The 24,344-nt window shown below is 49.9% G+C and overlaps 2 protein-coding genes across 2 annotated transcripts; one reads left to right on the top strand and one right to left on the bottom strand.

Moving 5' to 3' along the window:
- Positions 1-434: 434 nt before the first annotated feature.
- On the top strand, positions 435-1,949 carry LOC131208054 (uncharacterized). The gene has a single exon (XM_058200697.1). The coding sequence runs from the start codon at positions 435-437 to the stop codon at positions 1,947-1,949; it is 1,515 nt and encodes a 504-aa protein (XP_058056680.1).
- A 5,343-nt stretch (positions 1,950-7,292) lies between these two features.
- On the bottom strand, positions 7,293-17,719 carry LOC131208053 (CLIP domain-containing serine protease HP8-like). The gene is made up of 6 exons (XM_058200696.1): positions 17,633-17,719; positions 8,559-8,571; positions 8,342-8,496; positions 8,023-8,270; positions 7,759-7,949; positions 7,293-7,696 (listed from the first exon to the last, which is right to left on the bottom strand). Exons 1-6 carry the CDS (start codon positions 17,717-17,719, stop codon positions 7,293-7,295), a joined length of 1,098 nt encoding a protein of 365 aa, XP_058056679.1.
- Positions 17,720-24,344: the final 6,625 nt, after the last annotated feature.

The raw sequence follows: 24,344 nt of genomic DNA, 5'->3' as shown, positions 1-24,344 counted from the left end.
AAGCCAATACAGCAAATATTTGGAAATTTGTTTATCGCATAATGTGTCACCGGGCACGGGTAGACCACCGATAGGACCAGGCGACGGCCAGCACGCCTCCAAGTTTTAATTTGGCTTCTTCTGTCGTTACTCCCTCACGGGTAAGCAACAATTACCTGCGGGGTATTGTCGAAATAAGATTCGATCTACCTGGTTAGTTTAACCAAGATCTGCTCACCATTTCGTCTCCGTGCAACCTGTCCGTTACGTGTCCGTCCCACAGGTAGACTCGCAGCTCGCAGTATGCAAGCATTGGGTAGGATCCTTCATCCGTTGGCTTTAAAGATGTGTGAGCTGGCGGGGAGCAGTATCATTCGGCCGGCGATCGTTTATCGTGTAACATCGGCAAGATCGTCGTCTGGTGATCGGAGCGGTTGGTTTCGACTCGACTATAGATGGGACTTGGAGGCAGTGTTATTGTGAACAGTGAAAACAATCAGTTATCCGATCCGGAAACGAAAGTCGATAGTGCGGCCACGATGACTAATGGATTGTTGTTTGAACCGCACCCGTGTTCGGAAGTGGTCGCAAGTGTTGCTGCCGTTTGCGATGGATCCGCCGAGTGCTGTACGGGTAGCAATGTGAACTGGCACAGCGTTCAGTCGAGTCCTAGTGTGGTGCGCCAATCTCGGCTGAAGCATCGGCAGTCACTTGGGGGTTCTCGTTTGAACACCACGTTCGTGGATGGAACGTTTCCGAACGCAACCACCGGCATCTGCGACATCCGACGGGTAGAGGAGAACTTGCGAATGGAGAGCATCATCCTCAGCCAAAACAAGAACATCCCGATGGCTCGCGCCTCGACACCGAGCCAGGCTTACTGCTTCCACTGCGATCACGATCACCGCGAGCGGTGCTGTCTTTACGTTGGCGACAAACCGGAAGATGGACCGAACTACTCACGCTGGAAGCGTGACCTGGAGAACCCGACCGTTCGGCCACAGTATGTACCGAAGATACCGGAGGCCTTGTCGGGCAACAGCACTCCCGACTGGTTCCCAGCCTACACCTTCAGCAAACCGGCCGATATTCGAAAGAAAATGGCAGAGAGGCACCCGCCACCACCGCCGGTTTACATGCGACAGTACTATTACCCCATCGTGGGTTACGGCCACGAGTATCGTCTGATGAATCAGCCGAGTGTTGAGCCACCGACTCCGTACCAACTGTATCTGCAGCAGCACCAGCAAGAGCAACCGCAACCCTACAGTGTGTATCAGGCGCAGGCGCATCACGTTTACACCGGAAATCCAGCCATGCGAAATATGGCGCGCCATCAGTGCGACAGCAGAGGAACGATGCAAGGGACTACTTCTTCGGCGGCTTACCAACCGCAGTACCATCACAGCCCGATGAGCGAGCGTGACTACAATACACAACCGGCGGCACAATACACATACTACCATCCTGCCGGATATTATCCACCGGCCCAGCAACATTACTTACCACCAGCTCCTCCTACATACCTGCCTCACCAGCAACAGTACGTCCCCGTCGGGTACTCCGTGACAACGGTGCCCCATCGAGAGCCACCGCCTCCGACATCGGCCACGACGCCACTGTGGCTTTTGTTCTGCCAGAAACTCACCCGCAAGTTCCCGGACCGCAGCAAGAAAAACTCACCCACCAAGGCACCGCGGCCGTCGGGGAAGAACTTTAATCCGGCCGGGCGCACGGGAGCATATTCAGGTGCTCCGGAATATCTGCATCCACCGAAGTACAGCAACATCGATCATCCGCATCTGCAGTACCCGGGGGCTGTCAGTATGATGCATCCGCAGCCTTACTGTCCTTCGCCGGTGGCCGTTGCCGCTGGACAACAAGCGTTCTTCTACGACTACGTACCGGTTCATCAGCCGGTGACCGACATTGGCATGTGCTATGTGCCACCGCCGGTAGTTAACATGTAAGGTGGGAAAGGGACTTCAAATGAGTGACAATGAGCTTGATGCTTAAAGCAGGGACAGAAGACGCTATAGTTAGAAGCAATACTAGTTTTAAGATTCCGATGTTATTTATGTATACGTTAGAAATATGGCAATGACGCATATTAATATAATTATATTAATTCAAAACGATTCAAAATCTCTTTACTGTTTACACACCGTGCACCGTGGGACTAATTCAGTCCAGTTGTTGTGGGAATCGGGTCAACTGTTTTTGGAATCAACTTCATAAACCTCCCGCTTCGATCGCGATTAGATTTAGAACAGTTTTTGTTCCCGTTCCGCGTTTCCTAGTTTTTTAGAATAGTTTTTCGTACAATCAGGACTCGATTCCATCAACAGGATTCAATCTCTGACCTGCATCAACTGGATTCGAATACAACGTATATTCCTCTCAAAGGAGCGGCCGCGATTGACTCTAGTTTCACCAACGCGCAACTGTTGTTTGTTCATTGGAATGCTACTCCGGCACTCCGGCGAAGTTCTCACAATGATTCAGGCTCGATACGGGACTCCGCGCGTTGAAGTGCTCTACTGCTTTACGGACCGAGCTGAACGTACGTCCTGGTCTGGTCGTAGTGCTCCAAACGAATTTGTTGGTGTTTGGATTGTGGCGGTACTTTAATTGGAAAATAAATTCATCATCTGCACTGCCCTTTTTCCGCCATGAACCGTGTCTCGGTGCCCGGTTCGCTGTCGAGAAGATTATGCTTTTTTCCATCCCTGTGCCGATAGCGGTCATTCAGTGCCGAGCGTAGTGTCCGTCCGATGAGCGCCCCATCGAAAAAAAAAATCAACCTAAGGGAGGCCATTGGCCTTCTCGCAGCCACGAATGTGCACGTAAAAATCAAACCTTTTCAATTCGCACAACTAACAACCTGGGTCTTTTTATTATTTACCTGTATGCCGATGTGCGGCATGCATCGGTGGTTTATGGAGTTGCCCGTTGCAAGCCTCGAATGCTTCGAATGTCCTTTTGGAGGTCCCTTTAGTACGGAGCTTTTTCCCGGTTATATCAGTACCGACAGGCAACCAAACATCACGCGGGAACCGGGTGGCGTGTCCTCCTCCCCCCAGGTGGCCCCGATTTTCACGATCAATTGAGCCGACGTTCCGGGTGAATTGGTTCCGATGCGTTTTAATTGACGATGTCCCGATCCGATGTTCATCGTAAAGCATGGCGATTGATTTTTTGGTTCGTCTGGCAGGCCGGATGTTTTGTTTTCATTTGACCAATGACTCAGGGGTTTTGGGACCAGGCAATCCTGGCAGCGGCCGGCAGGTTTTGGAGCTCTTGGAATTCGGAGTGACCTCCTCCGATCCGTTGGGCGTTCCATTTGGGCGATTAGGCCGCTCCGGGCGCTAATTAGAGAATAATTTTTTTGTCCCATTTATCTTCGCCCACCTTCCGTCCCGGTGCGGTGGGCCGGGTTTTCTAAACATTGTCGTGAAGGGTTTCGTCGGAAGCGCGGGGTCAGATGGACCATATTTTACATTCGTCACGGCGGCCATTTACATTAATTAGGGTTTTTCGTGAGTTTTTTTTTGCGCTGCAAAGAATATGCTATAACCCTCTGCCAATGGACATCCATAATTTATCGCGTCCATTTTTGCTTCATTTGCTTCCATTTGCTTTTCGTTGTTGTTGTTTGAAAATCTGTAAGACCATTGGGCTTGGGCTTTTTTATTTGGTTTATTTTATTTTCTTCATCAACCAAACAGGTAAATGATAGAAACTCTTGTTTAATTAATATTACATTGAATTTAGGTTAAGAAAGCATTACGCTTTGGGAAATAAATGGTTTGATATTTAGAATGTAATACTAAAGCATATAAGCATTTATACTGAGTACAGATGTGGTTATTCATTAGCATAAAGTAGAGTTAAATACAATCAAATAGGAAAACAAATGTCTGATCATCACGACGAGTCCGTCTCTGATGCCATAGCGATTTCCCCGGATCAGGATGTTCGCTCGGGCTTACGAACCGCGTTCCGGTGATTATCGGCTCGTCGCAATCTTTGTTTCGTCATTCCCAAGTCAGGAAACTTGAGGACCATTGCTACACTCCCTACGGAAAGGATGCAGCGATGCGAATAATACTTCTTCACCCCATTGACACAGATTTGGGACACTGGTTTGGGAAATGGGTTTCCCGGCTTTTTGTTTCGGGCCCATTTTCATCACGCTTGCCTTAGCTCGTTTCCAGGAGCGTTCTTGGTTTTCCCTGTCTCTCTTCTCAGCTGCCATCGCGTCGTTAGTGTAGCACCTTCCGAATCCGGGTGCCTCCCTATTACAGCCGTGCGTCCATAACAACGAAATTAATTCCCGTTGTTCTGTAATTATTCCGATTTCCTTTGCCTCGGTTGCATATCCGTTTTAATATCACGGAAGGCCGCGCAGGAAGCGTGGCGAGGAGGAAATTGGAAACACGAAACGATCGGCGGCAATGGCATCGAAATGGAAAAGACGGTATCGGGGGCCAGAGAAGGGCCCGAATGGCCACTAAAACGGAAGCTACCGGACCACGGTCCACATTGCTGAGGCTATCGAATGCTTCCGAGATAGTCGCAGAGTATCGCGAGATAATGTCCCGTGAAGATTGCTGTCCGATGTTAGTTGGGACGGTTCACCGCCATCCCTGAACTTTGTTTCCTTCCCTTCACTTTCTGCAAAGGACGAAAGGGGGATTTTTAAAAATCGAAAAAAGTTCGTTATTCGTGCTCGCGGACTTACCACCGAAGGCACTCAAGTGGCCGTTAATTTGTGCTGTTTATTTATTCATATCGAAACAGAAAAGACGTCGATAACGCTCGTCTGAAAGGCTGCGCATCCAATTAGCGTTACTTAGCGCAATTAGTGACGGTTTCCGCCGGTAAGCGAGGTATCGTTCGTTTTGGGGGAGAATGTCCTTCCTTCGACACACGCCTGCCGCGGGGATCGAAGTTATGGTTGTTGCGTTCAAGCATTTTTGTTTCTGAAGTACCTTGGCGTATTCAGTGGCCGCGTTTCGGCAGGATGCTGCTTCCGGTAGGCGAAGGACTCGATAATATTCTCACATAGCTTCCGTGGAGTTGGCGATTCTACTTCGAAGCTGTTTTATGAATTGCAAAACAAAATAATAAAGAGTCTCCCCATACGTTGGTTGATAAATCAAAGTGAAAAGAATTGAGCAGAAAAATGTGAATCGAATGTTAAAGTAGGGAGCTTCGGAAGGATGGCGGCCGCAAACAGTTCGAACCGAACCATAAGCGTACACTGTTTGGCAGCGAAACAATCACCAAGCACACGCCCGAGGACGGTTTGCGAAACACTCACAATATCAATTAGCATAATGGGCCATCGGGGAAAGCAGTCACATCCGTCGGCCGGAGTACCGGTCCGATCGAGCCCATCGATAGGAGCTACCCGACGCGGGCTTATCGTCTTATCTGTCGCGCGGCTGACAGCTTCCGCCTGGACTCGGTCTCGGTAATGGAACCTGTCAAACGGACGGCGGCGTTGGATGTTCCGGGACCAGATTCCCCGCCGAAGGATGCGCTACCGGTACGGTGCGGTGCGTTTTCAATAGTGTACAGGAAATTGAATTGCGGACATCATTTCCGGGAGTCAGGAACGGGTCGTTTCGTGGAACCCCGCCGAAAACTTCTCTGTGCCTGACGTTGGGCGCAACACAGTATCATGTGGGTGCTCTGTGGGACAAACACAAAAACCGAGAAGCTGTCCCCTCCAGACGTGTGTGCCACTGAAGTGGCTCGGAGTTTCTTGTGAATGAATGAAAACTCTGCCGGCCAGGAGTGAGCCTGTGCTCTCCTGCCGTGCGTCTGCTCACGACGCGCAGCCGCACGGGCCGTGCCGGTTTGCCGGGCTCGGCCAAACCAGCTCCTGCTCGGCGTTGTTTATCTACAGCGCCTCGGCGGAAGGACGAAAACATATGGTCTTACATCAACAAAGCGCTCCCCCACGGTGCGTTTTCTACGCGCAACCATTTTCCGCGTGCGTTCGGCTCCGCTCGGAATTGAGTTTGAATGTCCTTTCGGGTGAGAGAGCAACCTGACAGAGAGAAAGAGAGAGAGAGAGAGTGAGAGTGGAGAGTGAGAGCGTTCGCCGATTACAGAGCGAAAATGCTTCGCTCACCCTAAAAGGACTACCACCTGTTTCACCTAGCAGTGTGTCCTGCTCTCGTCTCCACGGACTACGATTAGCTTTCTCGCTCTGTTTCGTTCGCAGACTACTTTGTAACCAACCGATGGTCACTGTTTACTAAGCGATGGAAGGATAACGCTGAGGACGATTTTTCTTGGGAGAGTAAACCAGTGGTTGCTTCGATAGTGTTTCGAATCAGTTTCGCCAGTTTTGCGGTGGCAGCCTCCGGGAGTGGAGTTCCTTTTCGCGCTCTATTAGTTCCTGTGGCAATCGGTCGTTACGTACGTACGTGTTTAAAGCAGTGGCAGGAAGTGAGGAACTTCCCGACAAAAGAGCTCTCTAAATTGTACTCAATAATAACGGCCTATGTGCGCATTCGAGTGAAGTGGTCCCGTTGTGACGTCGGTGCTAGGACAGAATTGCGTTCAAAGTGTTAAATAATGAAGTGCATAAATTTAACACATTAAAAACTTTTGTGCTCAACCCAACAGCGGCCTGTTCGTCTGATTGTTCGATCCCTATGCTGTCGCTAGAAGGTAAGCTTTTTAATGTAATTACTTCGCAAGCTGACCATGGGGTTGATGGAATTGATAAAATCAAATCGGCTGGCAATGGATGCTAGGATTGCCTGCGATGACCGTTGACAGCAAGAAAATATTTACATTGCACATTCTCAGGTATTGCAACAGTTCATCCGCTCTGTCTTAAATACTTCAGAATTATTCCGGTTCTGAGATAAGAGGTCCTTTCGCTTACCTTTGCGGCCCCAGTGTATACAACGACACTTTTAGTAGAAGCAAAATTTAGTAAGTTAGTAAATGGGTAAATTATTCCTCATCGTGGTAGGATTCACAATACGGACTTTCTGCGGATTTGATGAGATTCAGACAGCGAAAAAGTGTAAAAGAATTTCGTAATTTGCAGGTGTAAAGTTTGCAGGCGATGACTCAATTTTAATAGCATCCAACTTTCGATCTTGGGTGTGACTTATGACTTATGACCCGGTGAGTCAAAATCTTTCAGAATTTGTTATCGAATTAGGTTTTTATTGCTTGATATGCAAACATCTCGTATAATGAAATAAAATATCAAAATTGGTGATTTGTTAATATTTCCTCACCTATTATCATAGCTGGAGCTTAGGAGATCCTTGCTCGCATTAGTTCTCCATATTTTCCAGAATCCAGTCGATGTAGCTTTCCACGCGCGTATATACACCAGGGGCGCTCAGTTTTCCACAAGTGTTCAGGCCAAAGGACACTACACCATACTGCACAAACTGACCACTAACGCTGATCGTTTTCAGCGGTCCACCTGAATCTCCTGAGCAGTTGTCACTCAGATTGGCGCCGATCGCGCATAGTTGGTTTTCGTCTAACTTGACCGAGGGATCTATGATTTGTAACTGCGATTGGCAATCGGCAGTGGACACTAGGGTCAGAATGGCGTACTGAAGCGTAGCAGCCGGCTTATAATCGTGTGTAGTGCCCCACCCAGCTACAATGTAGTTGTTTGTTGTTGTACGCATCTGCGGTCCAATTGGCAAACAGATCGGTATCACGTCTGGCGGAAAGGAAAAAATTACAAATATTTGGTTACACTCACTAAATTGATCTCCTACTTACTATCATTGAGGGAAGCCTTTTGAGAAAGTCGAATCAATGCGATGTCGTTTCGTTTGTACCAGTGACTGTAGTCGTCGTGTTTGATGATCCGTTCAACTGGAATATCCTGAACCGGCATGGCGCACTCTTCTCCGTTGCTATCACAATCGGTTGTGTTATGCAGATCGAACTCACCTAATCGTACCGATACTCTGCACACGGAATATCACATATTCGTTAAACATCGTTATTGACGGGATCGCTGATACGTCGCATACCACTTACATATCGTCATTTTGGACGCAATGGGCCGCCGTCAGCACGTATCGCTCAGCAATCAGGGTCGCACCGCACACAAACTTTCCCACGTTCTTCTGAAGCAGTGCCATCCAGGGAAATTGGAACAGTTCCGCGTTCTTGCCATGCGCTATCCGATTCTCCGAATGGGCACCACAGGTTGTGAAATTCAGTAGGTCCGAACCGCGCAGTCCACTGCGAGTGATTAGCACAGGCGGGCAGCACACTTTGTACACCTGTTTCGACACGAGTCTTTCGTTCATACGTTCATCTCTGTTTTCATCCTAGGATGGCATACAGTACTCACATGCACACCATTGATCGACTCCCGTTTGCAAAGACGCTGCCGAAATTCAACCTTCAACTCATCGGACCACTCTGCTGGTTCGGTAAAGTGCGGCCCAAACATAGTGCAATCCTCTATGTTGATGCACGTCTCGTCTTCAGTACACTCGTTAAACTCTAAAGGAACCGAATCTTAAAATGTTAGCGGTAGCCGTGCGGTTGCTCAAAGGATAACTTACCTGCCACGGTTGGCTGCCAGCAGTACACGGCGATCACCAATGGTAGAAGTACGGCTACAGGCTTCATCTGTGTCAAGTTTGCTTCTGTGAAGTGCAGTCTTCCAAGTAGATCCTCCGGTTGGGCCTCGTCTTTTGTTGTGCGAACGCTCGATGCTGTAGGCGCTACTTTTATAACACCTTGAGAAGCTCAAGCCCACCGATCGGGCCCTCCCCGACACACGACGAGAGAGCGTGAGAGAGTGATCTCTGGGATTTTGGGGTTCCGTTCTCAAGGTGTGCGTAACCTATGCGGTCAAACCTTGAGGGTAAAATGACAACAAACCCCCTTGCAATGGACTCTGCGATCACATACGATCGTCAAGGTTCACGTTCGTACGTTTAACACCAACAACACTACCACTGTTGATTTGGGGGTAGAGTCACCACTACCGTTACATATATCAATCTACAGTTACTGGCGCCCAGTTATTGAAATCAACGCGACGAAGGAACCAGAGAGACATCACACTGTCTCGTGGTTGACTTCACCAGTTCTAGTTGACCAGTTCGCTCGATCACTCACTGCTTCTGCTGCTGCTTTTTAGATTCAGTTGCTTGTCTACTTTGATATTAAGAATCCGCACGCTGGTGACACAAAACCCAACAAGAAGTTAGTTAGGCAATGTAATGGATGCCAAATGTGTTTGACAACTTTATCAGACAGTTGGATAAAGTTGGATGGGAATGATGGTTGTATATTTTGGTGATGGTAGTTCTCTCTTACAAAAACCAGCTTAAGCTCCAAGGTTCTTAACAAGTTCGTTACAGGCCTGTGAATCACAAACGAATTTCTGAAATGTGTTGGTGGAGATGTGATAAATTTAGATGAAGGTCGTTTGAGCTAAGCCGCAAAACAAGTTTAGCGACGATCCATTCATAATCTAGAAAACAACTCAACGAGTTCGAGTTTGGCAGTACACATTAGACGGGCCATACGCAATTCGGTTTGGTTTTGATCAAACCGGTTTTTTATTTGGCATTTCTAGTTTCCAGATGCTATGTCAATCTTCAGATAACGTTAGAATCACCGTAGGTTTTGATTCCATTAAATCAGGCCTTAGTTTTGATTCCATTGAATTTAAAACGTGTAAATTATTTCAAGAATACGAATCGTAAGTTATATTTTAGGACTATTAAATAGGGATATTTAATTTATAGTAAACATTCAAGATCTATTCTATTCAGCTCAGCTAATAGCTTATTCCGGTTGATGTTGGTGCAAACAGCAGTACTACTTTTCTAAGATCACATGTAAATAGTATAACAATGGCTTGACTTTTGTAACTACACCGTAATCAGTTTTCAACTACACTTTATTTAATGGTCCGTGCCATGGTGGAGACGCCTAGTGAACCTCAACGAGGTTGCCGATTCCGACGTGATCATGTGATTAAAATGTGATTGAACATATTTGATGACTATCTGTACCTGTAAGAGCCTTTTATCTTGCAGGTCGAGAGTTTTAAGTTTATTTAAAAATCCGATGAGAAGTCCTCCAGCCATAATGCTTACTTTTATTGACAGTATCGAAAGAAGCCATCATCAATCTATGATCCATTTTTAAGTAACTCGGCGACACTACATCATGGTAGGGTGTTGTTTATCAAATTACTGGTTGTGTGAAGTTTTTGGGGCCAATTCTCCTCCGATGGATACTACAGGGACACTACAGTTGTACAGGGACGGCATGTATTTAAAAATGTTGTTTAGTGTGGGGGAATTGATAAAACAATTGGCCAGCAATGGCTATTGGGTCGACCTCGCCTTTGGTGCCCGTTGACAGATAAGAAGATATTTACTTGATGCGAAATCAATTTCACATTCTCAAACATTGCAGCATCAAATCCGCTCCGTCCGACCCACTTGAGACCCACTCTGCTTCCTGGGAGATACTACCGGTACCAAGAGGTACGTTGCCCCGAGTCAATACAACGACACTAACATTCCAGCTACACTGAGGAGACCCGGTTTTGCTGTTTTCCGATCGACGAAGAAGTGCTCGAAGCGCAAAGGACACAAATTAAGGACACACCGACGGACGAACGGGACGCGCCCTCTTGGGCGACGATGGGCGACTCCGGATGTTTGATGGATCACTTAGAAATGGAAACAAATTGACAAAACTGGTCGAGTAGGCAACCGTAATTGGCTTTGATTTTCTTATTCGTGGATTTTCCAGAGTCTTCCTGGACGCGGATCTCGGCTCCGGACGCGGACCCACGCTCTGTTCTGTTTCGTTGGGAACAGGATGACCGCATTGGAATGATAAAGCATATTTGAGATATGTTAGGCAAGTGCGCCCAAAATAGCAAGAAAGTTGAAGATTCTACTTCAAAATTATTACAAATCAAAAATTAATTGACGACTTCGATTTAAGATGTGGATAGTAACTCTCAAATAAAGGGCACAACTTCCATCAAATAATGTCGCAGCCGTGAGTCGCATTTCGAAAGGCATATCTGATTTCCCGGAACCCATCAGCCTTTGGGTGGTTCTGTTGAAGACATTGCGTCAATCCACGCATTTCGTCGATGGGTAAGGCGTAGATCATAAAGAGCATCCTGCAAATTTTCGACACACCCAGTAACCGTGAAAGAGATGGATGTACCGTCACTCTGCTACTGCTACCGGGTCGTACGCAAAAAGAAACGGGTTAAAATGGATATACAGTGTTCAATTTAATTTTCTTCGCCAAACATTGCCCCGAAGGATCGTCAGGATCGTCACCGTAGGTCGTTATAAATCAAAATCGAACACTGATTCGCGGGGCAAACGATAGGACCCTGTATGTGTGGGAATTTCCAATTTTTTGTGTTTAGATTTACTCCACTCCACTCCACTCCGGTTCGTCACGGCTCCCAAACAGTGGGGCTCGGGCCAGCCACTTGACGTTGCTGAGGCGGGCTGTACCGTTCGTGTCCTTATTTTGTTTACACAAAGTTCGACGGGAGCACGCCGGCCGAGGTGCCGGCCGGGTTTGTGGCGCGACCGTTCGCAACACACATCCGGTCCGGTGTAGGAGTCCGCAACGGGTGGAGTTTATCCAGACATCCTGCCAATCTTTGGCCCCTTATCGGCCAACGCGATACGGTTTACATTGCCGTCGCGAAGCGGCTCTGCCCGTTTTTGTCGGTGCTTTTTCCAAACCATCACTCTGCGATTGAGTCGTGCGACACGGTGGGCGCCTCGTGTCGCCCCGGACTATCGCAACCTCAAACTCTGGGACGAGCTCTGCTATCCCTGTGAAACAATCGTGAGGGGATCTCCGTTCCGAAGTCGCCATAAATTTTGGAACAAAACTCTCCGCCGTCGCCCACCGGTGACACCAGGCTCCGTGACGAATGAGAATTTCGAACGCTTTATGCGTGCGCTACGTCGTTACTGGCTGTCATTTTCACTCACAATTCATAACGGAGTTGGGTTTAGCGAAGATTAAACCATTTTCGGCGCTGGCCCCCATTTCGCTGCGATCCGTTTCTGGCGCTTCGCGGCGCTACTCCACGCTGGAAAGATTGGAGAATTCCCGAGAAAGCTTCCGCGAGTTTTCGAACCGGACGACCCGGAACGGCTGTAAATCATGTTGTAAATGCTGCTGGAACTGCTACGCGTTCCGTTTAGCAAACGGCCGGCACACTTTATTCGTGGACACGTGGGCACGGCTACGGTTTGCGTCCAACACGCTCGTGCCGTCTGTGGGATGTGTGGTTAATCCATTCATTCCGATTCCGCACGGGTCTTGGATTTTAGCCCAGCGATTGGCAATGGTTTTGGGGTGCTTTTTGGCACGGGCGGGGGTCCATCGAAATGGCCGTCGTTAGGTGGGATTATATTGGAAATGGGTCGTGTTTTGGGTTCTGCAACCCCACTGGCAACGTGCACCACCATTCTGTATCGCTTTTAACGGGGCGCAATCATAGTTAGTAGCCGGAATTGCTTAATTCCGCTGGGCGGAACCTTGAGCAGTCTATAGTTTTGTGCTAATATTTGTGCAGCTATGAGGTTTCGCGAAGGGCGAACGGGTTTTTATTGGCAATCGAAAGCAGTTTTCGAATCATTCCGAAAAGCCATTAATTTTATGCGATTTTGTGTGTTGTTCTTGGAGAGTTTGCAGCCAGTGAGAAAAGAGATACCGAAGGCAATTAAAAGATGAAACTGTTAATCAACAGACTTTGGGTCTTTAGATGCAATTGCAATTTGTATATCGTTTACCTAAATATCGCAGGACGTAAGACGAAGTAGTAGTAACTAAAAGCTGATGGGAACACCGATGTTCCATGATCGAGGGATTTTCAAACGTTGCCCCATTCCTTTGAAATGTCTGTTAACTCCAAACGGAAAACGTCAGATTACAGGCAAATGCTTCCGGCAATGGCATTTCCGTTAATGCGTCTGTTCAACATGACATCGCAACACAATCTTTTGCCGCGTCACGTCCAAGGATCTGAAACTTCAAGCACCGAGATGCACCTGCAGCAGGCCGGTGTCTCAGTCACCCATACCGAATCCGAGCTCCAGTAATCCCTCGAAGCCATAAATAAACTCCCAACCGACGCCCGTGGATTGAGGTCCAGTCCGGATTACATCACTCGGCAACATGTTTTTGATAACTCCCGATAAACTGGAGCACACAGCCCGCAGCCGTCGCAGCCGGGCACCGGGAGTGATAGTGCTTCGGTTTGTGGCTTAAGGACGAAAGGCTTAGGTCGTCCGGGCCTTTCCCCGGGCCAGCAACCGTTTTGTAACCGAACAAAACCGATCAACTTTACAACACGTGGAACCCGTTCCGTGCGAGGCTGTGTGTCTGTCTGTGGGCGTACATTTGCATTTGAAAAGGACTCATTCGGGTCCCCCGGTCCCGGGGTCAGCCGACAGGCAGGATTAGTACCAGGGGGTGGCACAATGACTCTACACGAAGCAATGAAAGCATTTTTGACAGCCGCCACCGGCACCGATCCGTGGTGGTCCCGGCGGGAGAGCGGGTTTCATTCATTAGATTTATGCATACGAAATGTTGCTCTGTCGAAACACCCACACACACATGGACACTGACAGAACGGGGTCCTCGAGAAGCGAACAGCCTGCACAGCGCGGCTTAACGTGTACCGTCGTCGTCGTCGTCGTCGTCGTTGTTGGTGATAAGACACCAACGTTTCAACGTCATTTATTACTTAAACCTTGACAGCCAGCCAGCCAGGGCCTAGCGGAAGCAAAAGGACCTTCCCCCGGGCTAGACCTGCGTCCAGTTACCGATCTGCGATTGCTCCCAGCAGTTGTTGCAGTTGTCGGATTTTCGTCCCGTTGCCTTTTCTGTTGTCTGTCTTGCGTGTGTTGGGGACCCGGTGTTTGTGTGGGGGCGTTGGAGATTTATTTATTTTTACTTTATAACTTCCTGCTCCAACACGGCACCCACACATATGGGTGGCCCGTCAGCCCGTTTTTATGCTTTTATGATGCACCTGCGCTGGTGGTCTACGATGTTGCCGTGTTTTCTTTTTTCCTTGCCCGGTGGGCCGCTACACAAAGTGCACTACAATGGCAGGTGGACGGGAAGTCCCGATGTGGGTTTGGGGATGGAAAACTATTTTACATATTGCTCAAAATTCTCCCGCCCAGCGCGGTCGCTCTGTGTGAGTTTTTCGTCCGATTGCAGACGGTCGGTCGCTTCGGAGGTACCGAACGCCGACAGCTCCCAATTCTTGGGGTCCTCTTTAGCACCGGGGAAGCCAGCCATCCCTTCGAGAGGTTTTCGGCTGAAGGTAGTGTGTGGCAGAGCACCACGGTCCCATTCCGGCGAACACCGGACACGGGGGCCGATGGTTGTCAGATTGTGGACCGCGAGAACCCCGGCAACCCATATGAATAAATGTTCGTAATGACGGTGCATACATGCATATGTGTATGTGGGGCGCACCCGAAAAATACGGTGAGGCTCCGGGACACCGTGGCTCCTGCCACCGCGCTGTCGGCGACCGTCTGTCTTATCTTTCATTCTAGTCACCGATCACACTCCGGATGCTCCCCGTCGTCACCGACGACGACGACGAGTCCACCCTTTATGATGGTTCCCGGAATTTTGCTGGATCCCCGAGCATGTACGCGATAGATAAGTGCAACATAAAAGAGGGAATGTGCGCCATTCGTGTTTGTGTTTATCCGTTACTTCCGTGCCGGCCTGAAAAGAAACAGGGAAGTCCCGGTTTGCGGTTTGGAAGCGCACGGGGTACTGTGGACCCCGGTGGGAGTTTGGGAACATTCGGCGACGAAATTCTCGTTTGATAATCATTTTCAACATTGAAATGAACGCCGGCCGGCGCCCCCAGGAATGATGAATTAAAATGTTCACAAACGTCACATAACGCACTGAACTCTCGGGAGCCGGATCCAGTTGCGTGCCGTATTCCCTGCCGGGGGTTTAGTTTACTCGCAGCCCGCTCCTCGTCGGCAGTAATCCGTCATCTGAATATCAAACCACACAACCCCGGTACTGTTCCCCGGTGGGTTTCGCGGGCTCGTAATAATTCCACAATCCCACCCCGTCCTATTTGTATTGCGCTTCAGGATATGCGAAGTCGGCCGGAGATGGCTACGGCTTAAGTCGTAGCCATCTTGCAAGGTAGGCCTACCGCAACCGTAGGTCTGGCGGATCCGAAGACGGATCGAAGTTCATAAAAACGGCTTACGGTTTATTTTGATAAGATATTACATTTCGATCTCGGGCAATGCTAAGCCGCTTTCATTGGTGCGGGGCCCATCTGGATTGTGACAGCCTACACAGCTTTCCACGGAGCGTAGCGTGAGAGTGCAAGTTTTGTCGCCCAAGTCCCAAAATGTCGTCCCTTTGCAAAGGTGGAACGCCCGCGGAGTTGAACTCCCCAAAACGAAGTGTGGGGTTCATGGCATTCCTTGGGTAGTCCCGTTTGGGCAGGCACCAAACTAACGGCTACGTCACCCCCGGTAATGCCTTCTACAAACACGGCGCTCCTATCGATCCTGGGCCGCCGAGACTATCGATGGCCTCCGCGTGTCTGGTGCGCTGGCTCGTTGCTATTTGCCAGCGGCGCTTCTCGACCGAGTCGAGTCGAAGTGGTTTCTTTTTGCTACCCAAAAATCCTTACACACATGAGCAGGTTTCGGAAGCGGAAACTTGGGCCTCGCAACGGGAGGCTCCGAAAATTGTGTGTGGCAAATATCATCGTCATCGGATGGCCGTGGGCGGTATGCCCGTGTGGGTGGGATGTAACTTTGACTAAAAACACACACGGCCTCGCTGAATTTTCACCTCTTCCTTTCGATGGGACCCCCAGGCCGGTCGGTGCAAAAGTTTCGCTACACAGTTCAGTTAATTTCATCGTCACGGTTCGTTGCCTACGAGACGGTGCGCTTCAATGGCGCACCGATGGGAAGTGCCCGGTGGTGGTCGGCGATCATCATCGGTGACGTCCTTTATTGGAACCCTTTTTCAGAGACCGGCGTGCACTGGGATGTGGCGCGGGGTACAAATCCGGCTCGGATTTGTTTGAATCCGGGCACCGGGGTTCGGGTCTGCTTATCTACCCCGTACGTATCCGTTACCCGGCTATCTGTCATCACTCGTTCTCGGGCTTCCGGTCCGTCGTCGATGATGTAACGAGCGTACGGGTGTGTAGATTAGTTTCAAATCAATTTCATTGAGCAACTCACATGGAAGTTTTAGTAAAGCGACGGTCAACGACACGCTCTTGGAGTTACAGCAAAACAAAAGTGGCAGTGCTTTGAATTAAATGAATGGGCCCGTTTGGGACAAAAGTTGAATCTGGTGCTGATTTGGCACCAGTTTTGGATAAAGGAAATCGAATGCGATCGGAAGCTTTGGGGGTTTGGAGAGCGCACCGAAATGCATTGTCAAAATACTTTTGTTATAATGTACGGCTTTTTTCAAGTATGTTCTCCTTTAGAAGGTTGAAAAGCTTACAATAATATTCCGAATTTATTGTTACATCACTTTTCAAGTAATCCGCTAACAACATTTCTTTCGCATCCCACAAAATTGATGCTAACACCATCTTAGCCGATTTGTAGACCCGAACTCGTTTCGAAGCCAAAGCACCAGGTTCGCAGCCTCTCTTTAGACTCGTGTTTTAATTTAGGATCATAGTGATAGTTTCATCCATAGTGATGAGTTGACGCACAAAATCCACTTTATCCTTTCGAAAAACATTTAGAAGGTTACCGAGAGAATTGCATTCGAATGCCTTTTATATTCGTTGTGACATTGTGATATGTCCCCAGGATGCTTTATTTTGACCAAACTCGAGAAGCACACAAAGCACATCTATTCGGCCCGACATTTAGAACAACTGTCCTAGTCACAAGCGATGATCCTCACAAGCGTTGTCTGCACCGTTTTTATATTCATAAGCATCGTTGGCCGGTTGGTTCATTGGATCCTGGGTCGTACGCAGCGATCTCATCAGTTGCACGAGAACCGCTGGAAAATATTGCCATATCCCTCTACTTTTGACAGAATATTAAAAAGAGGAAGTCATCCCGATCTATGCGATTATGGAGATTAGTTTCCTTGCTAACCAAGCGCGCAGGTGAGGGCACGGTCCGTAATCGAAATCTGAAGACTTCTAATCCCTCACTGTCGTTCTCGAACGATATTTGCCCATTGCTTTGCATTCCGGTTTTTCCACCGAATCCTATCGCCGAGCCAGTCGCTAATCGCGGAGCCAGTCGCCAACCCACCGCACCGCAACCCGATGCTCCCGCCACTTGGGGACGCATTAATTTCGCGCTTCGAATGTGGATCACGGGACCACGGGACGCGCATAGAAAGGGGACCGGGAAAATATGTCATTTTCACGGACGCGCCCGCCCGGTTCGGTTGGTGGCTCGTTTCGTCGGCCTGCGCTACGCCCATTTGATGCTCAACCAAATGAGCAACGATAAAAGCGCAAATCTTCCACCGTTGCGCCAACTGGCGAGCCGCGAATTCCCCACGCAAGGAAGCTCGGGGAAAACGGGAAAACAAAAAAGAAGGAAACCAACAAAACTAAACTGTCGTCAGTGGAATCGGGAGAGCTGGGAGCAGAAGGCAGGACAGAAAGAAACCGAATCTCCGGTAATAATAAACTTCTCATCAGACCAGACGCTCGCACGCCGGAGCCCGGAGGCGATGGCGGCGACGGCACCGCGCTTTAATGTTGGCAGAAAGGATCCATCGCCATCCCCATCTGCGCTGCCGGTGGCCCATTATCGCCGTTGCCCATCCTTCTGCTGCCGATGCGCCGTTGATGCTGGCACCGTCGGCGGTCCGCTGGCTTCCGGAAGCGTCACCACACACATACACAGGCACATACACAATGTTTGTCAGTGCCGCTGACACGCTGTCATTCTTTGTTGTCTGTAAATGATAAATTTTCGCCAGCTATTCAGTCTCTCTCTTTCTCTCTCTCTCTCTCTAGCGCCGAAGGATGGGATTTTGCCGGTAAAAACCCGCCCGGCGTTGAACCGAGTGCTGGGCTTACTGTGACAGGACTTCCGGGGAGGAGAGTGTCCTTAGAATGTGCGTCCATTCAGGGTGCACAGTGAGAGAGCGGGGAACTGGCGGCATTATGAAGAGGAAGTAAATGAAGTGGAAAGTATTTTCCAAAAAACCCACCATCCAGTGTTCCTGGAGCGCTCCAGGAGAGGAGCCGGTGCGGTGTGTCGATGGCGTCTTTGGCGGTGAGAGTTGGGACCGGCGTTGCGACGAAATGAATGTCAATCAATCAACCGGCCTTTTTTCCGATTTGATGCTCCCTTGGGGTGGTTGGCTGGCCCACAAAAAAAAAACAAATTGAAACGAAATGCCCCAGCTTCATAATTGACGTAGACATCAAAGTCTTGAGTTTCTGGGCTCCGGGTGAACGAATTGACGGGGGCACCGTTCGGTACAGACTTCCGGCACCAGGTTGGTCATTAGTTGGCTACTTGAGGTTTGGGGTCTGCAAATGAAAAGCGGGTTGGTCTGGGAAAAAGTGGAGCGAATCGCGATCTGGCCGAAACGCCGCTTATCTCCTTCGCCACTCCAGAACGACTGCCTTGAGTGCACCCAGCGCTAAGCAAGTTATCGTCGAGAGTCTGCTCCGTCGATTAGAATCCGTGTCCGGGGGCCGTGGAGCTTCCTTCTTCCGGTATGTCGTCGTTGGTCCGGGTCCGCGAAAGATTGGATATTCATTTTTCATGCGCCATTAAGTGCTCGGCCGAAGGCGCACGCCAGGACGCCTGGCCCAGATGTTGTTCCGTTTCGGGCGGAAGAAGCGATTCCGATCCACGCAAGTGTGGGCGCTAACCGGAGTTATGAACGCTGGTTTTACTGCTTCGCGGAGTGCACTCAACGCGGCCGATCCCGGAGCATGGTTCCGCCGAACTGTTGCATGCCGGTCGCCGTGTAAAAGTTAAATCGATAGAACCATAAATTCCGCGCCGTTTCGGACGGGAGAAAAGGATCAAAAAGAATGGTTTAAGAAGTGACACTAAAATGTCCAACTAAAACTCCCAGAACTAACCCGAACCGGACGTGCGGGGTGAGCCGGTATCGGTGCGGTTCCGCAAATGGTCTGCAAATTGGCGGGATTGGAGGCTCACTGCTCACTCACTGCCCACGAAAAGGCCGGTTCCTTCGGACACCATTTTGGGTCCGTTTCGTAGGTCGCAAGAAACAGGCGGCCAAGAAAACGAGAAAAGCCCGGCAAAGCGTAGTGCCTTGCCACGCCCGGCTTAATGTAAAAGCCCGGCGACCCGACGGAAAATGTCGTTGGTGGCGCAAGGACCCTTTTTTGTGGGCCCTCTCGGCGGCGTAGGCCGTAATGGTACCCCATCCGTAACCGAGCGTCGTTGTAACGGATGCGTTGCGCTGTTTCACGCAACCGGATTGGAACGATGACGGGGCGGTCTGGCACACGCAGCGGGGTCTAAGTGAGTGTTTGGGATGATTTTCCAATGTTTGTAATGTCGTCCTCCTCGTCGTCGTCGTCGTCGTGGGGGGCTCTAAATAATAGATGTGTGTCGTGTAGCGGAAGGCGGCATTTCCCACCCAATTTCCCGGGGTTTCCTTGCTCGGGAACCGTTCGACAGACGCTGTCGTTGCGAACGACAAGTTGAGTGACAGGAGACCATCACCACCCCCACCAGCAGCAGGAGACGACTTTTCAGCCTTTCCAGCCAGTTGAGGTTTTCTCTAACGGGTTTTTAACGGGTACCCGTTTAGCAAAGTCACGGCACGGCCTCTCGGGCGTGCGAGTGCGCCGCGTCTTTTTGTGGTACCTTCCGGGTACTAATCTTAAGGATACGGTGCCTTTTGCCCACCCCGGGACCACCCTCCCGGCTCGGGGTTCTCGGGGACTCGGGGAAATGGGTCTCGTTATGCAACGATACACACAACCCGCACCCTGCGGCAGGGATGGCAGCAGGATCTCGCTGCCAGTGATCCTGCTTAACGGAATTAAGTTTTCATGTTCGAGATAAATTGATACTGACAGCACTAATTGTTTCGTAAATATGTATGCGCCGGCTAAAGGGCGTGCTTCGTCGTATGTATGTGTGCGCGATGGAACACATCCTGGGCCTTGCCTCTAATCTGTGTGTGCGTTGCGTTGCGCTTTTACGACGTTCGAAACCTATTTACATTAGCGCCACGTTGACTGACACGCCGGGGGCGCTGGGGGTTGCCCTGGGGTTGCCTTCATGTGTGTATGTGTGCGTGGTCGTTTTCGCGCCATGTGCAGCCACCGCGAATAAATCATGAGCCGCTTTTGATGGAAAGCGGAACTGGCGGGCCCACTGTCTGTCAAAGGCTGTTAGAGTCGGCCGGGGAACCGATGGGACGTAACAGATAGTTGTAATCCCATCGAAAGTCGTCTCCCTGCGTCTCCCCTCCCCTGGTCACTGATGGTCTGGGTTGGACTGGTTGGCGTGTCGACCCACGAGGCAACTCGAGTCATTTGACGGCCAGAGCGTTTAGGTTTGGTTTGGGGTGTGATTTAATTAATACCTAACCGAATTACCGGATGGACCGAATCAGAATTGGCGCCGCGGTCAATCCAGTCCAGTGGCCGAAGTTCAGCCGGGTCCGGTCCCGGGACTGATGGCCATTTCGTGGGTCGCCCACCCTTAAATTTAGTATCCAATTAATTTAATTTCCTGCTGGACTCTGAAGCTGTGTGGCTGCAATTGGCACCCCGGGAACTTGGTCCACTGGGATGGTTCGAGTGGCTCGAGTTTTGATGTTTGCCGTCGGTTGGTTGGGCGAAGACGAGATGAAAGGATACGAAAGTCCACGTTTGATTTGTGTCACTCCGAGAAAAAGGGGCCCCCCGGTTTGCTCGAAACCGGTGGACTTTGCAAACTCATTATCATTTATCTATTTATTACTTAATTTTACTCGCTTCTGAGAGGAGAACCTGTCACCAATGCATCTTACGGTCCCGGAGCTGGGGTTGATGACCTGGCGTGTGGTGCCCTGAAAATCGGGATCCTCCGAACTAATGATTGAACTTTCCAGCATTGCATAAGGGTCACGTAAGTTTCACTCTCTCCGCTGAGGACTGGCCGGCTTCCGGTAAGATCGAGTCGGATACAGTTGCAGAATTTCCCGGAAGAAACCCTGGAGCGCTTCTCGATCATAAATCGTCGGGAGCGACCGGAAGCAACTCGTGGACCAGCGCAACCATCGCTCAGCGCTAGGCTTTCGGAGGCGTTGGCGAAAGCTTGGCCACGTGAGGAGCATAAATGGAAAAAGTTTTCCCCTTTGCCGGTTCCTGGAGCGGGCGCACTGTTTGATGTTGGGGCAACTTTCGTCTCAGCCATGGCCATCTGGTCCATGGCGGTCCATGCCGATCAAACATCCCACCCGCCGGATAAGTCGGCCTCAGTCGGGTGGCCAGCGAACCGTGAGCGAATGTTGCAGCTCGGCCGGCACCACTCAGCACCTGGTCAGCCATGGGTTCTAATATTTATGCTGCGCAGTTTATGGCCCGGCGCGATGCTGCAACAGTCGCCCGGTCGACGTTTTTGTTGTTGTTGTTGCGAAAGGAAAGATGAAAAGTTACCAGCCCGGCCCGGTCGGTTGCCAACTCTTGAGTGGAAGTTATGCATCCTTATGAGTTATGAGTGGTTGTTTCTCTCGGGGGTGACCAGCGAGAGGCAGACAAAAAAAACCGAAGCCCTAACCGTGTTCCAACCGTCGCATTCGAGTGCAGGTGGCTCGAGTCCTGGCGGAAGTTTCCGGAACCGGAAAGGCGGAAAAGTTTCCCGTGCCGAGTCGGGCCCTTGCTAAGTTTGCTACGGGCGGAGTTTTCAACCGACGGAAACCGGAGAGATGCGGATAAACGGATGTAGCGAATGTTTGCAGACACACGTTTCGGTGCAAACCCTGGTCGAAGAACTCTCAGCAGACTGCCCCCCTCGAGGGCGCTGGGTGTTCGGTTACAAGCAGAGGAAGAGGAAAATTTATTTTTCTTCTTTCTCCAAACTTTCTCGATCACTATCGCCCAGTGACGGAGACGATGGCGATAATGAACAGCGATTCGGGTTGCGGAGTCGATTACGACGACCGTGTTTGTGGCACCGAGATGATGATGAGTCCGCCCTCCGATGATGACGCTGGGCGACAACCGATGTTGCTGGTCCATTTCCGGGAATCCTAGAAAGCAGGCTGCACCCGAAAGCTCGGCTTTATGACCCAAATTGAGGCTTTCTGGGTAATGAAAAGTCCAATATTGACTGTCGCTCGCTCTCGCTCTATCTCTCAGTCTCAGTCGCTGTGGCGACAGCTTGCTAATGTGCACTGCTTTGCTGGTGCTGGGGGCAAACGCTGGTTCGGGGCACCAACAGGTCTCGGGAAGGCGGACGGAAAATGAGTAAAATAAAAACGGCTGCTCGGCCACGGGAGTTCGGCTCATAAAAGCTGAGTAAACATGGTGGAAGCTCATTCGGGCGTGTTCACTCAAGTGTTTGTGTTGCATCCCTTCGCAAAGACCCCCGGGAATCGTCCGGAAACGGAACACGTGGCACAAAGTGGTGGAAATTATGATTTAATAAATGAAAATGCGCTCCCTGGCAGGCGGTGGATCCACGCGGCGGCCGGGCTGCTGAATGTGCGTGCGGCCTGTCAAGCCGATTGGGAACGCGCGATTTGCGCGATTCTCGAAAATGCATTTTAATTACGATCCTTTCTGGTGTGCTTTATTGTTTGAAACGCAGCGTGAGTGCAGCGTGCTCACAAAAAAAATCGTGCGAATAAATGGATAAATGGAGGATGAGAACGAAATTACATCGTACGTTGTGAATGGATGATGCATTTTTGAACACGCTCTTGTTTCGTGACGGTTTCATTTTTGCGATTGGCTCAAACCAAACAATTTTCCCCTGAATGAAGGTAATATTGATACATGGCCAATGTATCAATATTAATTTTGCAGAGCACAATGTTGCCACGAGCCGCGAGCTGCACGGCTCCGTTTCCGGTTTTGTGAGTTTTATTAATTTTTATATTAATTATAAATTTTAATCATTTCATTACGATGTTATGTGGTGCTGTGGATGTGGAATGCTAAACGAACGATCTCTCCTAAAGTTAGCTGATTGTCCTGCAAAAAAACCGACCACTTCCAACACCGTCCTGTCCGGCGTTAGAAATTAAAATCCATCACGCGGCGCGCGGCTTTTACGATGCCGAAAGGTTAAGCGGTTTTCGAATAGGAAAACCAGCGCAACAGGAAAAAAACGAACCAAATCTCAGAGAGCAGATAAAAGCTTGTTTTTGGGTCCTTGGCGGCCGTAAAATGTTAAGCCACGTCACGGTCATTGGCAAAGTTTAACAACCTCACCTTCGGCCATCACAATCTTTAATCCATTAGCTTCCGGGCCGTGTGGGCCGTTTCGGTTAGCTTGTCGAAGGGCGCTCGCTGATCCCACCACGTCCAGGGGATGGCGCACAGTTTTCGTACACCTTGCGGAGGTGACATCATAAAAAAGTCACAACCAATCCACTTTCGTCAAAAAGAAAAACAAAATGTCACCAGCCGCGGTCGGCACCAGAAAGCACGACTTGGCCGGAAGTGGCTTCTAGGAAGGTGAAATACCGAAACCACCCGCATTACCGAGGTCCTAACGAACGAATGATTGCAATGTGTGGCTTTTATGTCGCGGGTCCTGTAGACGACGCCATTTGGAAGTCAGTGCGCTCTGCTTGAACGAGCAGATTTACTAACACTTACTGGTGCAGCGGAATCGACCGAGGATGCAGGACGGACGAGGACAGGACGAACCCATAAAACACCTAAGAAAGACACGGTCTTCACGGTTCACTTCCCCACCCTCCCCGAGGCCACAACGGTGTGAAGGCGTCCGGGAGATAAAATCATGTGGAAAATAAAGTTTGACTTATGAGCTTCGCGCTCATCCTGTTCCGTGCCGGCGCCAGAGTTTGTGGTTTATCCGGGTGCCGAATAAAACTTAAATTTCCGGCCACGCCGAAGAATGGGGCGTGAAGCGTTTGTGGCGCTGTGGTCGCTAGTTTGTAGCTGCTTAGCGCATGAAACGATTTTTGGAAGGATGTTTGAAAAGTTTTTCCGCAAACTCCGCCGGAGCCGACCGTCGGATGGAGTATGCAAATAAATTAATTAATTTGTGTGGCGCTAACGGGCGCGGTGTGGCTAATTTATTGTGGATGCGTGCACTTGCGTCGTGCGACCGGATTAAGATGCATCGGTGGTGCCTTCC

This window comes from Anopheles bellator, chromosome 2 (assembly GCF_943735745.2).
Source record: "Anopheles bellator chromosome 2, idAnoBellAS_SP24_06.2, whole genome shotgun sequence".
Taxonomy (NCBI): Eukaryota; Metazoa; Arthropoda; class Insecta; order Diptera; family Culicidae; genus Anopheles; species Anopheles bellator.
Note: the sequence above shows the minus strand (reverse complement) of the source record. Positions and strands in the feature narration are given on the sequence as shown.

Excerpts from the sequence above, each read along its gene's own strand:
- LOC131208054 (XM_058200697.1), top strand. The coding sequence starts at position 435 with ATGGGACTTGGAGGCAGTGTTATTGTGAACAGTGAAAACAATCAGTTA.
- LOC131208053 (XM_058200696.1), bottom strand. The coding sequence starts at position 17,719 with ATGAGAAGTTTATTATTACCGGAGATTCGGTTTCTTTCTGTCCTGCCT. Across the intron at positions 8,271-8,341 it reads AGTCGATCAATGGTGTGCAT|GTGTACAAAGTGTGCTGCCC; the intron begins GTGAGTACTGTA and ends GTGTCGAAACAG. Across the intron at positions 7,950-8,022 it reads TGCGTCCAAAATGACGATAT|AGTATCGGTACGATTAGGTG; the intron begins GTAAGTGGTATG and ends TTCCGTGTGCAG.